The sequence below is a fragment of the Lasioglossum baleicum genome, chromosome 5 (genome assembly GCF_051020765.1).
Source record: "Lasioglossum baleicum chromosome 5, iyLasBale1, whole genome shotgun sequence".
Classification (NCBI taxonomy): domain Eukaryota; kingdom Metazoa; phylum Arthropoda; class Insecta; order Hymenoptera; family Halictidae; genus Lasioglossum; species Lasioglossum baleicum.
In genome coordinates, this window is record NC_134933.1 from 15,040,547 (window position 1) to 15,052,723 (window position 12,177).

General features: G+C 42.6%; 1 protein-coding gene across 1 annotated transcript in view; it reads right to left on the reverse strand.

Moving 5' to 3' along the window:
- LOC143208896 (uncharacterized) overlaps positions 1–7,678 on the reverse strand; it is a 141,292-nt gene extending 133,614 nt beyond the window's left edge. Inside the window, exon 1 of the mRNA XM_076423828.1 lies at positions 6,984–7,678. Coding sequence (XP_076279943.1) covers positions 6,984–7,122 — 139 coding nt within the window. The 5' untranslated portion in view covers positions 7,123–7,678. The remainder of the gene's footprint in view (positions 1–6,983) is intronic.
- Positions 7,679–12,177: the final 4,499 nt, after the last annotated feature.

The following is a 12,177-nucleotide window of genomic DNA, read 5'->3' on the forward strand; positions in this document are numbered from 1 at the left end:
AAGTATAATGATAGTACAATTTTCTGAAGACAATGTTTTCGGTAAAAAAATTTTTCGGTACAAGTTGGGACATCCCAAAAACTCTGAAAAGTAAGGGTTGAAGTCAAAATACCTTATATTCAATGTTTATCGAGTATTTATTTCTTAGATCATAATTATGAGAGAAGTAGCGTGCGTCCCGAGGGCAGAGTTGAGCAAAATCAACGATTGACGAACAAATTTCTACTTCAATCGTTAATCGCAATTAACAATTACACTCCTACTTTAGTCGTTAATTGCGGTTAACGATTACATTCTCTTCAATTGTAATCGTCAATCGGATAATTGATTGATGATTAACTGCCGAAATTTCGGAATGAAATACGAAATCAAAACTGTATGCATACTGAAAAAAATGTAATCTAAGTTTTGTTGAGATATATTTCTGTCAATTCTCCATCTCTCTCTGTCTCTCTCCCTCCTTATTATAATTTATGGATAGACCGTGTGGCGATTAACTAAGACCGTGTCTCCGATTTTTCGATGATTCCTTTTTTTAATCAACGATTGACGATTAACTACATCAATCGATTGCATCAGTTGTCCATTTTTCAATGATTACCTTTTTTAATCGTACACATTAATCAATCAATCTTGGTTAAAATTTTAATTGATTAATGCCCAACTCTGCCCGCGGGCCAGTTGCCCGGATCTGGAAATAAAGTCAAGCTAGGAGTGTTGCTGAAGAATGGGGGAGTGGAAGATTAATCGTGGGGGTCGCGGAGCAACGGCGGGGGGAAGAAGTTTCTGCTCTGGACAATTCTTTGTTTTACGTTTATCTGTTCTCGTCGGAATAAGAAATAGCTTTATACAACACAGCCGCGTTGAGAGAGATCCTAACGTATTCTGTAACTGTCGCAGCGAAAAGATGCGCGAGGATTAGAAATGCAAGCGCCGAACTCGATGAGCTATTTTCGTAAGCATCTTATCTAGAGGAATCCGATATTCGAGCCGCCTCGTACTCGTAACACGTGTCGATAGCAAAACAAGAACTGGAAGGAACATATTGTTCGGGTATATATCAAACGAGTATCTCATTGATCGTTTGGTATCTATTGAACGTGCTGCTCGTGCACGAAGCAACATCGTTTCGAGTGCATCAGGAGAGAAGGAGATATATAGCGAGAGGGCGAGAGAGAGTGAGAGAAAGAGAGAGAGGAGAAGGAGGAGGAAGGGTAGAAGAAGGGTTGCCGCTGGAAAAACGGAAGTGTGTAGATAGTACTCGGTGCAGGTTTGCGAGCGCTCAAACCACTGGCAGAGAGGGTTGTACGTACAGATTGCGTGCACAATAATGCTCACGACACGGATGAAAAGGTCTGCTTCTGACGCGCAGTATTCCGAATTGCCGTAAGGTTCGAAAAGGACAAACAGCTGAAAAAAGAAGACAAAGCGGGAGACGAAGGGGGGCACGTAAATGAAGAAAGGGAGATCGATACCTCCATAACCTTCCTCCTGCATTGTTAATCATCCCTGAACCCGTGGATCCTTTCGAATCAGGCGGTCAGACCCCGGTGATCGGTTCGACGTTGCCGAGAACTCTACTCTATTGATCAGATTTCTCGTAATTTCTTTCGTTGCTAATGTTAAGCACGTTGCAGGTGTTTACGTTGGCGCGACCTGGCCAGCAGACGTTCCTTCGATCAAGACGTCTCGGGTTCTTTGAGATGGCTGCAGAATGATAGATGCAGTCTCAATTTCAACCTTCCCTCTGAGGAAGATGGTCGCGTCTGCTGAGGAAGATGTCGCGTCGCGTCGCGTCGCAACGAAGTTTTCTATGAATACTAAATGAAACGTGAATGATACAAAGTAAATACCCGCTTCGTAATGACAGCTTGCCTTCGCGCAAGCTTTCCGAATCAATGTCCTATCGGAATGTCTCTTCGTAATCGTGGGAGGTACAGGGTGGCCCATAAATCATCATTTCAGAAATGAATAATAAACTTCTCGTTCTTTCATCATTTCTATTTGTATTTCTATGGTGGTTTGGGATACGTTAAATGGGGGGATGTTTTTAATTCAGAAGCGGAAAAGAATGTCACGGTAGGTGACCCCCATTCTCTGCTTCACAAGCGTGGGCTCTTTCCACTACATTTTTGCATCACAGCTTTCAATGTTCCTGGTCCCAGAGCCTGAGTTTCTTCCTGGATATTGTCGTTTGGCTGTTGTATTGTTCGGGGCTTATTAACGTACCCTCGATCCTTCAAATATCCCCATAGAGACATATCTGGTGGTGAAGTTGAAATTGGAATCTCGAGAAATTAAAATAGCGGCTGTACACTCTCTGGGTTAAAATAATGGAACACTAATTTCAATTATTTTAACTGGTTGCTCCATTGTGAATTTTTCCATTGTTCCAAAGAAAGAATTTCAAAATTCTGGAACACAAATTCGAAAGTTTACATTTGACGAAAAGTTATGCAACTGCCACCCTGTACATAATTGTTCGGAGATTCCTTGGAAAAAAAAAGAAGATCACTAATTCAGGAGCGATAATTTTAGCTTGGAAGACGAGGTTACATATCTCGACCAGCGAATGCACACGCGGCTCGCGAGGAATTGAGCAGCGATGTTTATAGATGGGATGAAAGAAATACTACAAGACATGTAAGTACATTTCCCTTGCAGTAGCTGTATTGCTCCCGAGGGAAGAGTAACCGTATCGAAGCTCACAATACGCGGCAACGATGGTTGCATATCAAGAAGCAAGAAGGCTCCGAGGAAGGAAAGGAGGGTATCGTTTAGCGCGCCACAAGCACAGAAATAAAGATATCGTCGGTTGCCACGGTTGGCATTTAAGATGCAGTCTCTTGCAAAAAAGAACACAGCGTCGTGAGTTACCGCCAGGCATTCTTATCTGGACGGGGACGGGAATATCGATGCTGATTTATGGCAATAAATTATACAAAATGGTGTCGAGGGAAATGGAAAAGGAAAGTTCGCCGCGTATCGTTCCAAGATAAATCCGAAGTTTGAAAAACTAACGAACTGGCGAGGCGAATTTCTGTGGATTTTATAAAGTTCAAACATTCGTCGGAATTGATTGGCCGAGGCAGATTGGCCGTCTCGAAGTTACCGATACGAAGAGCTTCGGTAATTGAGGTGGCTGCCGCACAAAGAGAGGAAACCGAGAAAGCGACAGGTGAGGCACCGCGGTGCTACTACCAATCGAGCTCTGTTAGTAATTTCCCAGCAACATTTCGACATAACGATAGGAAGCCGCCTCTCCAACTTACGACCTGTGGCCTTTCAATTTAACGAACCTCTTCGAGCTACGAAAGCTTCAATCTACATCGAGACACAAACGTCGCGCGGATCCGCCGCCTTCTTTACAGCGCATTTACGTATAGGACAATTGCATTCTCGAGAATATAGAGGAAGCATTGTATGCAATATCTTCGAATAATACTGACCCTTGATCCCTTGTCATACATTACGTGTACAGTTGTACACTGGTAATAGAAACATTTGTAAAAGAAACTTCCCGCGGAATTGTTTGTAACAAGAAGAAGATATAAAGTGTCTATGCAGCTCTTGTTTCTTGCAATCGATGCACAAATTTTTGTATTTTGTCGAAAAATCCCCAGTCTACCTTGTCAACACTACTATATTTTAGTACATCCTGGTATATTCCAGTTCCCAAGCAAACTCTGGAGTAAATCAATGACAAAAATGTTTAACAGAACCACAACATAGCGAAATTAATAAAAGCGTTTGAAACTATTGTAATGCTATTTTCAACCTACGTCTAAAGGAAGAAAATCAATTTCTATTTTGCTTCAGTCTGTTACAATCGAGGTAAAACAATTTAATTCTGTATAAAGATCGGCAATATGCTAACAAGATATTCGCTCGAAATCACGATCTGACTGACAAATTTTCTTTTCTTGAAATACCCCCTGTGATCCTCCATCATAGTAAAGACAACGGCAAAATTAGATAGTAAGAAAAACCCGAGACTGATCTGTACGCAATGAATAACATGTACAACTAATAAAAATGTAAATGTTGTCCACGTTCTTGGGAAAATAGACCACTGTGCACTGGTAGGTAGATCGTCGAGAAAATGTTTCAAAAATGGACCTCCGGCGATGATCTTGCGAGGATCGTTCCGCGAAGAATTTCGTTCCGTCGGTTGCGCGTGAATTCCACGGAAATTGAGTGGAATTTTGCCAAGTCGAAGGACCGTGGTCGCCGGTGATGCACGGTCTGGACCCGGACCGACTATCCCTCGGGATAAGTAAATGGGGAGAGAGCGAGTCACTCGTTTCCGGACGCGAAGTTTCTTGCAGGGAGAGTTTAGCAAGAAATCAAGCCGCCAGACAGTGACAAGGATTGCCACGAAAGTTCGAGAAGGCCGCGGAACAGCGAGGACATAAGAAACAGCAGTACGCCACCGCCACCGATGTTCATCCCCCCACGAAAGAGAAATCGTCTATGGGCCAAGAAACTATGATAAGGACGCGCGATCGCGGAGGACATTTTTCAAACGAGCAAATTCCAGGCTGAAACCCGACTGGAAGTTTCAATTCCGATCGGCCAGCAGCGTTGTAATTTCTTCCTTTCACTGGTAAATCCCTGAATTTATCAAGCATATGCTCGTATTATGGATGACAGCGCGTCATAAGAGACCGAATAAAAAGGGAATCCATTATCCTCAGCTCCTCGCGAAATTTCTCATTTATCCGAACGTCACTTTCACAGCGACTCTTTAAGTAGCTTATCGCTGAATAGAAAATGAATTTCAATGTACCCGGGTTACAACATACACGAACCCTGCCATAAATAAAACCACCACTTCCGAGAGGCATAAAGGAAAGCGACATCAAAGTTGGGTTCCCCTATCTCTGCAAAATCAACATTTCCAACCCTTAAACGTGGACTGTCCTCCGCCAGCTCAGCGGAAAAGAGGATTGTATGAAAAATTTGATTCGAACCGACTGATAAGATAAGAAGAGAGTCTTCCAGGAAATTTTCGTAGGTTTACAGTTTGCGTCGTGGTGGCAGTGTATCGTTCGCGTGCTCATCGATTATTCAAATACCAGCTGCAATAATAAATTCATTAGACCCATTAGCTTCCGCTAGGAGGAAACTTGAACGCGGTTAGCTCCTCCTTTACGCCGAATTTGTTGCTACTATCTTTCTCCTAGTCCATTACCAATCAAAACTATTTGCCTGGAGGTTCTCTGCCAAAGCTTAAAGTCTAAGCCGTGCTTAAAGGCGGTCCCTCGATTGTAGTTTAATCTCGAGTAGAGTTTAAAAGCCTACATCGGCTTTACAACTACAACGCTTATGATACTACCATCGACTGTGCAATTAAGCGCTCGAGATGGTGGTGTTCGCGGGATATGTGTAGCGTAAACGCCACGAAATGGGTGCTTTTCTTTTCCGTGGAGGCGGCACTATGCGGTACAAAGGTAATTATGACACCCGTACGTTTTGATCGATGATACGCGGGATATCGATCGATCACGCGTCATCGCGAAATCACTGCGATATGGTTGCTCGGCCGAGCTAATTTCACACACACTGTCGTAATTAGCTTCGTTTATCGGTCCGCGTCACGTTCGTCGTGCACTGGCCACGGCGACGTAGTAATCTTCCTGCCGCCTACCGCTCCGGCAAACAATTAACGTTGTTCCGGTAACTTTGGCGTGATCACTGCAATTTTCACTGGACAGTCCGGTCGTTTACCAGCACCTGTAGCGACGCCCCTACAATTTCGAAAATTTCCTTTTCCGTGAGCATTCGTTGGCTGACAATCTCGGACACCGCTCCAGAATTGTTGTAACAAAATTAGAACAATGGGGGAACGTTAAATTATGAAATGTGCGATGTTTCATGCACGTATCGGTCCAATTCGTTTCAATGAATCTCTGAACAAGCCCAGTAAGGTTGACAACCTCGCGACAGCATAGAATACGAACGTTTCGGCATTATTGTAATTAAATTAGGACACCGGGCGAGCGTTAAATTACGGAATGTACGATGCTTCAGCCACGAATGGTTCAATTCGTTTCAACGAATCACTGAACAGGCCCGGCAAGCCAGACCCGCAAAGAGCAAAGGAGATGGACCAACAATGAAAGGCCCTCGACCGCGTTTTGCGCGCTGACAAAAGTTTGCGCATTACGAAATAAGGAAGTGGCGGAAACGACTCGACTAAAATTAATCCGGGACGAGATCGTTGCGTTAACTTTTGGCACCACGGTCTATTTTACGGTTACAGTGATTAGAGCTTTATTGTTGTTCATAATTTCGTAGAAAAAAAGGAGAATTTATATCTATTGTCTGAAATAGTATTTTATTCCACTGGAATAGCATACATATTCAATGAAATCTCGAGTCAGACTGTAATAACAGTGCAAGGCGGTTAATCTTACTGCACGCTGTGGATTTCGTCCTGTTTCAACGCATGCAACAACAAATCCCCGACTCTGCGGGAGAAATCTTGGACTGTGCTAGTAATTTACGCGACCAGATAATTGCTCCACATTTTTTTCACCACGTGGTCTTAGGAGCACGATACGGGCAGTATAATTAACAACACAATGCGATATAAAACTATTTTACGAAGATCTAAAAATCTTTAAGAGAACTCTAACGTTTAGTTCGCCAAAACGTCGGCGTAAAGCGAGCGAACGTTGATCACGATGTAAAGGAAAGGGGACGAATTTTACGTTGCGCGCACGGCGTTGTTGACCTGCTTCATTAAACAGTGAAAACGAACGTTATTCGAAAAGGTGTCGAGAGGTTCCGGCAAAATCGCAGCAATTTCAGGAAACATTCCCCGAAGCGCATGACACGAAACATTCAAACCGCATTTCATGCCGGAACAACCCTAATTTGTCACGTTCGTGGGGCATCGGTGCGAGTTGGAGTAGTTACCAACACAGCTGGGATAGAATCGCGAGGAAAGTTGTAGAGGATAGACTGTAGGTACTCACATTTTTTGCTCTTCTCGCCGACGACGCCTGGGGATAGTAAGCCGACGAGGGCAGCGACGACGATCAGGAGAAGCGTTAGGAATCTGTTGGGCCCCGGTGCGGCCAGGCACCAGGGCGAGCCTCGGGACATTACGGACATATCACTAGCTCTCAAGTCGATGGCATGCCGGCACCGATTCCGGCTTCGGCTCCGGCTCCGGTGGTATTTCCGCGCGATACCCGCCTGAACACAAGCTGCTCGTGCATCAGAGTCACTCGCGTATCCGCGACTCGGTTCTCGTTCAGAGGAGATCGCTGCCACGACGGGACCGACGAAGGGGATGAACGCGACGAAGGCGATGACAGCGATCAGAGCAACGGAAACCGGCCGGCATTCCTGATCGTATACCCGCGCAAGTGGACACACACGAAACGACACGACCCGACCCGACCCGATCCCAGTCCTCGTCGACGAGCTACCGAACCCGGTGTTCGTCACTGGGACGCACGTACGCTATTGACATCGGGGAATACTCGCCGGATACTCGACTCACGGCGGCGGCTATGTCGTCACGATCACCGACTCGTACTCGTAGGTGTTCGCGCACCCCTCATGCGCGCTATCGATCCGACAAACCCCGCGAAACCCCGCCAAACCCCACTAGGCCGCCGTACACTCGACAATCTACCCCGCCGAGGACGCCATGTTTCTGTGCATGCGCCTTTCAACCCCCGGAAGTCGACCTCTCGCCGTACGATTTCTCCCACGCTCGTTCGAAAGTCGCTCGATCCTTTTTCGGCTTCTCTGCTCGGAGAATCTTACGCGAACTCGCTCGATTCTGTCTACACTGCCCGAAACGAGGGATAATAATAACCATAACTGTTACAGGGTAAATGTAGGAGAGATGCCTCTCACTAGGAGCCAATAACAACTTTGTTCCAGTAGGAATTAAAACAATTTTTTTTTCTCATAATAGTACATACATATACTTTAACACTAAACGTGCCACGACCGGTCAAATGACCGGTTTTCGATTTTTATTGCAGAATTATTGAAATTAAAAAGGTTCTTTCACAAAAAATAACATAATAAATATGTTTATTGGAGCACATATTACCGTAAGAACAGCGCAGTCTGAATAAATTAAATCTTGTCATTTTCATAAGGCAACATGTGCCTGTTACTTGTTTGTATAGTTCGGTACTTTTAATATTGAAAAACAGAAACAGTTCGAAAATTTGTTCGATAACATTAACCTGTTGAAAATGGAGAAGAGTCGTAGGATAATTATTTTTGCAACTAAAATATTTCTGAGTACAAATAATAATTATAATGACCGGAAATTGATGTGCACAGTTATCGATGAGAAACATTGTATTTCAATCGCATATAATAGTTATACAAAAGACGAGTAAACAGTCACTCTCATGTTTCAGTCGCCACATCAGGGAAATTGACTTGAATTGAGAGGAAAAAGTTACCCCCTCTCTGCCAGTACCAGATCAGTCACGTGACAGTGTGACAGTGTGCACGATAAAAATGAAATGCGTCACGTGACCGGACCGTGACGAAAGCGTGGGGGAACAGCTTCGCAGAAGGGGAAGGGTAGACTAGAAGACAAGTTTTAATCTGGCGATTCTGCGTGTGACACAACAATAAGGGCTTTTTTGACCCCATTGGGTTCCTTGAATTTGGCTCTAGTTCTTCTGCGAAATGATAGTCATTCTTACCACGCTTATATTAGCTTGTTTCTATAATCACTTTCGCAAATATTTTTGGGAATTCTACGAATTGTACTGCTCTCTCGTATCTGGATTCATATTTTGCTGATGTTCGGATACATAGAATATGCTATATACCACGCTATGTTTGCATTTTGCCGCTCTTTTCATTTTTTTTTTTTTGCGCAGAGCGGAATACAGGTGCGAAGTTTTTATATGTATAGTTGGTTTCTGTTCGCAGTCGAAGCGGATAACTACGGCGAACCGCAAATATTCTAAAAATACTAACTCGCTCACTGTGCAGGCCTTCCGTCCATTAAATGTTTTTTTTCCCATTCTTAACACTAGAACTACAGACTTCTAAAAAGGACCATTATGTACACTAGGAAATAAAAAAAATGTGTGGATGCAATTTCAAACATTAAAGAGGAGGAAAGAAACAATTAAAAAAACTTTTAAAAAGAGAAATTAACTTTGTTTCTGTGTCACACTTGAAGACTGGAATTATAAAAGGTAGTAATACTTGTAATGCTTGTAGGAATACAATTTATTTCGGAGATACTTTAAAAAATTACAGTTTGTAGTTAACACAACTTGAAAACGATATATGACTTTAAAAAAGAGGAAAAAATAGATGAAATGGAAAGAATTCCATTTGTTGTTTTCTTGAAAAAGGAACAACAAACTAACCGATCAACAGGGAACTTTCAGTCATATTTCATTGTATTGTATTGCAAGAAAACAATTGTTGAAAAAATGGCACTTACAGCCTTTTTTCATTCCACTCTTCAATTGTTATTTTCACACAGATCCACACTCTACTAATGCATATTAACCTATCGTTTATTTTGGTTCGAGCGCGAAAGATTAATCGTTTTGGCCCGCTCATTTGTGCACCAATAAACGCTTGCGTATCGGAACAACACCGCGTGTCAATATCTTTGAATCGAACAGAAAGTGAAAGCTGAAGTGAAATGTGATTTATGTAGATAACGATCTCTTACAGAAATAAACGAATGATCAACTTTGTTTTGCTGAAACAAAGGCGTAGAAGGCGTTACGTTTTACGCCCAAGTATTAGTTTACAGCGCCGCGCCGGGAATAGTATCCTATGTTTTCTTTTTCTGTAACCGCGAAATGCACCTACGCGGCGGTTTCACGCAGAGCTGCATGAATCACAGTTGATTTAATTGCGTTATCATTTACGAGATAATCGTTGCGATGGACATAAGAAGGTCAGCCAATCGGAAATTTGTAGCGACGCTGCTTGTGTACATACACTGTGGTACGTAAAGTCTCGAACAACGTTGACCCTTTGTGGACACGAGGATTTTTAGAAAAGTATAGTTTCATCAGGAAACTAAATGACGTGTCCTTAAATAATGGAGAACATGAACAGTATGTACTGATCGTTTGTTATGTACGTAATTAATTTATACATATGCAACTTCATAGATAGAGCATCAGTCCGATCCAGAGTCGCCAGATGAGGGGAGGGAGCACGAATTGGGGCAGTGCTGGGCACACATTTGTCTCAATCGAGACAAAACTGTCCCCACCGTAGCTCCCACTGTCCCCTTCCAGTAAGCACCGTTACGGTGGGGCAATGAAGACACGAAACACTAGCGAACACAACGAAGATGCGCTCTGCACGGAAGAAACGTTGGTGGGGGAAACAAGCGTTTGAGGGGCCCCAACTGTGCCCAGCACAGAATTAGGGGGAAGAAGTTTCCCCTCTCTCTGCCAGTACCGAACGACGTGGACGAAACGTAGAAAGGGAAGGTAGAGTGGAGACACAAGTCTGGCGACTCTGGCGACCATCGAGTTAGGTCATTTTCAGAAAACTTTAAAGAAAAAGTATAGAACTTATCAATTTGAAATCTTGTGAATTTATTAGATGATTTATTTGGAGTATACTCGAATTTTTTCGAGTGAAAACAATGTACTTCTCCAAAGTTATAATAAATTTCTATAGACTCTGGTCCGATCAAATTATTGCATCTGTACAGTAGCATTATAGAGACAGCGTAGCCAAATTGACCGTATTCCGGCTTGTACTAGAGACGACCGTGACTAATTGCACAGTCCTGATATCGTCCTGAATGTCCTGAATGTCCCAATGATGACATTCGCCTTCAAAATGAGTCAAAGTTCTCGAGGTAAGGTCTTTTCTGTTCCGCAAAGCAGTCGATCTCCGATAGTTGACTTTCGATCGTTACGTCGCGTCGTTAATCAGGACTTTATAAAACACCCGTTACACCTGACTGCAACAACCGTAACGATAAGCTTATCGATGATGCACCAGGTTCTATCAAGGCCTTTTGACGTCACGCTAATGAATATTCGTCCTAAAAATGAAATTAAATTCGCGTTTTTAACCGGGTCCTGTTCCTGTCGAATCTGTTGACCTTTGTTCGAAAAAATCTCCCGGAAAAAATTGAAAATCAGCATGTAGTCTCGAATACCCGTTTCTATCCAGATACTGGATTCACGGTGGTGAATCGTACCCCTAGACCACAGGCTGACTTCTATAAAATAGCGAAAATATGAAAGACAATCTATCGTGGACGCGCTATCGTTCGCAGCACGTTGAATCATGCCGCGACACGAGGCTCGCGGCACCTGCCACGCGTGCGCGACCTCCATTATGGAATACTATGCTGCTCCATTGAAATTTTCATTCTGCGTCCAATGCAACATACTTTGCTTATCTAACGCGATTTTTTCTCGATCTACGTATCCTAGAAAACACTCGAGATTCCAACCTCTCCGATATGCACTCGAAGTGTATATATTTGTCATTGTAAACATACCGCCAATGTGAAGAGTATCCGCACACCCTTTGAAAACGAATAACTTTTTAAAATGTGACCACAAACAGCTTGAATTTTTTGGAAGTAGTTAGAAGGATTAGTTCACTACCTAATGTGTAGATAATTTTTTAAAAAATTGTTTTTGGTCACAATTGTTAAGACAATATTAAACCATGCCTTTTGTAAATCTAAGTAATTTATATACATGTGCAAAGTTTCATCAAAATCGGTTAACGCATAAAAAAAAACTATATTCTAATTAAATCGCGGTTTCTTAAAATTTCTTCTATTTTTAATCAATCCTATTTCTCGTAGCAATGTTTCCAGAGACATTTCAATTTGCGTCATTATCAAGAAGAACCTGTGTTCTGTTTTCAGCTAACTATATTACGTAAAAATATCTTACTAGAAAATTGAAGAGGGATTATAAAAGTACGATTCTTTTGTTTAGACAATTATAACAATTTAAATATCAACACTTTTTCGGAAATAGGAAATTTAGTCCCAATTCTTTTTGGCGTCACAGTAGAACCTCGATTAACCGGCTTGATCGGCAGACAGACCGGACTAATTAAGGTTTCTATGGATAACCGAATCTCGAGGGACAGAACTAAAATATACGTTATATTCCAAAATAAATTTACTATTTTTGAAAATTTATTTGCCTCCATAATGTCTGT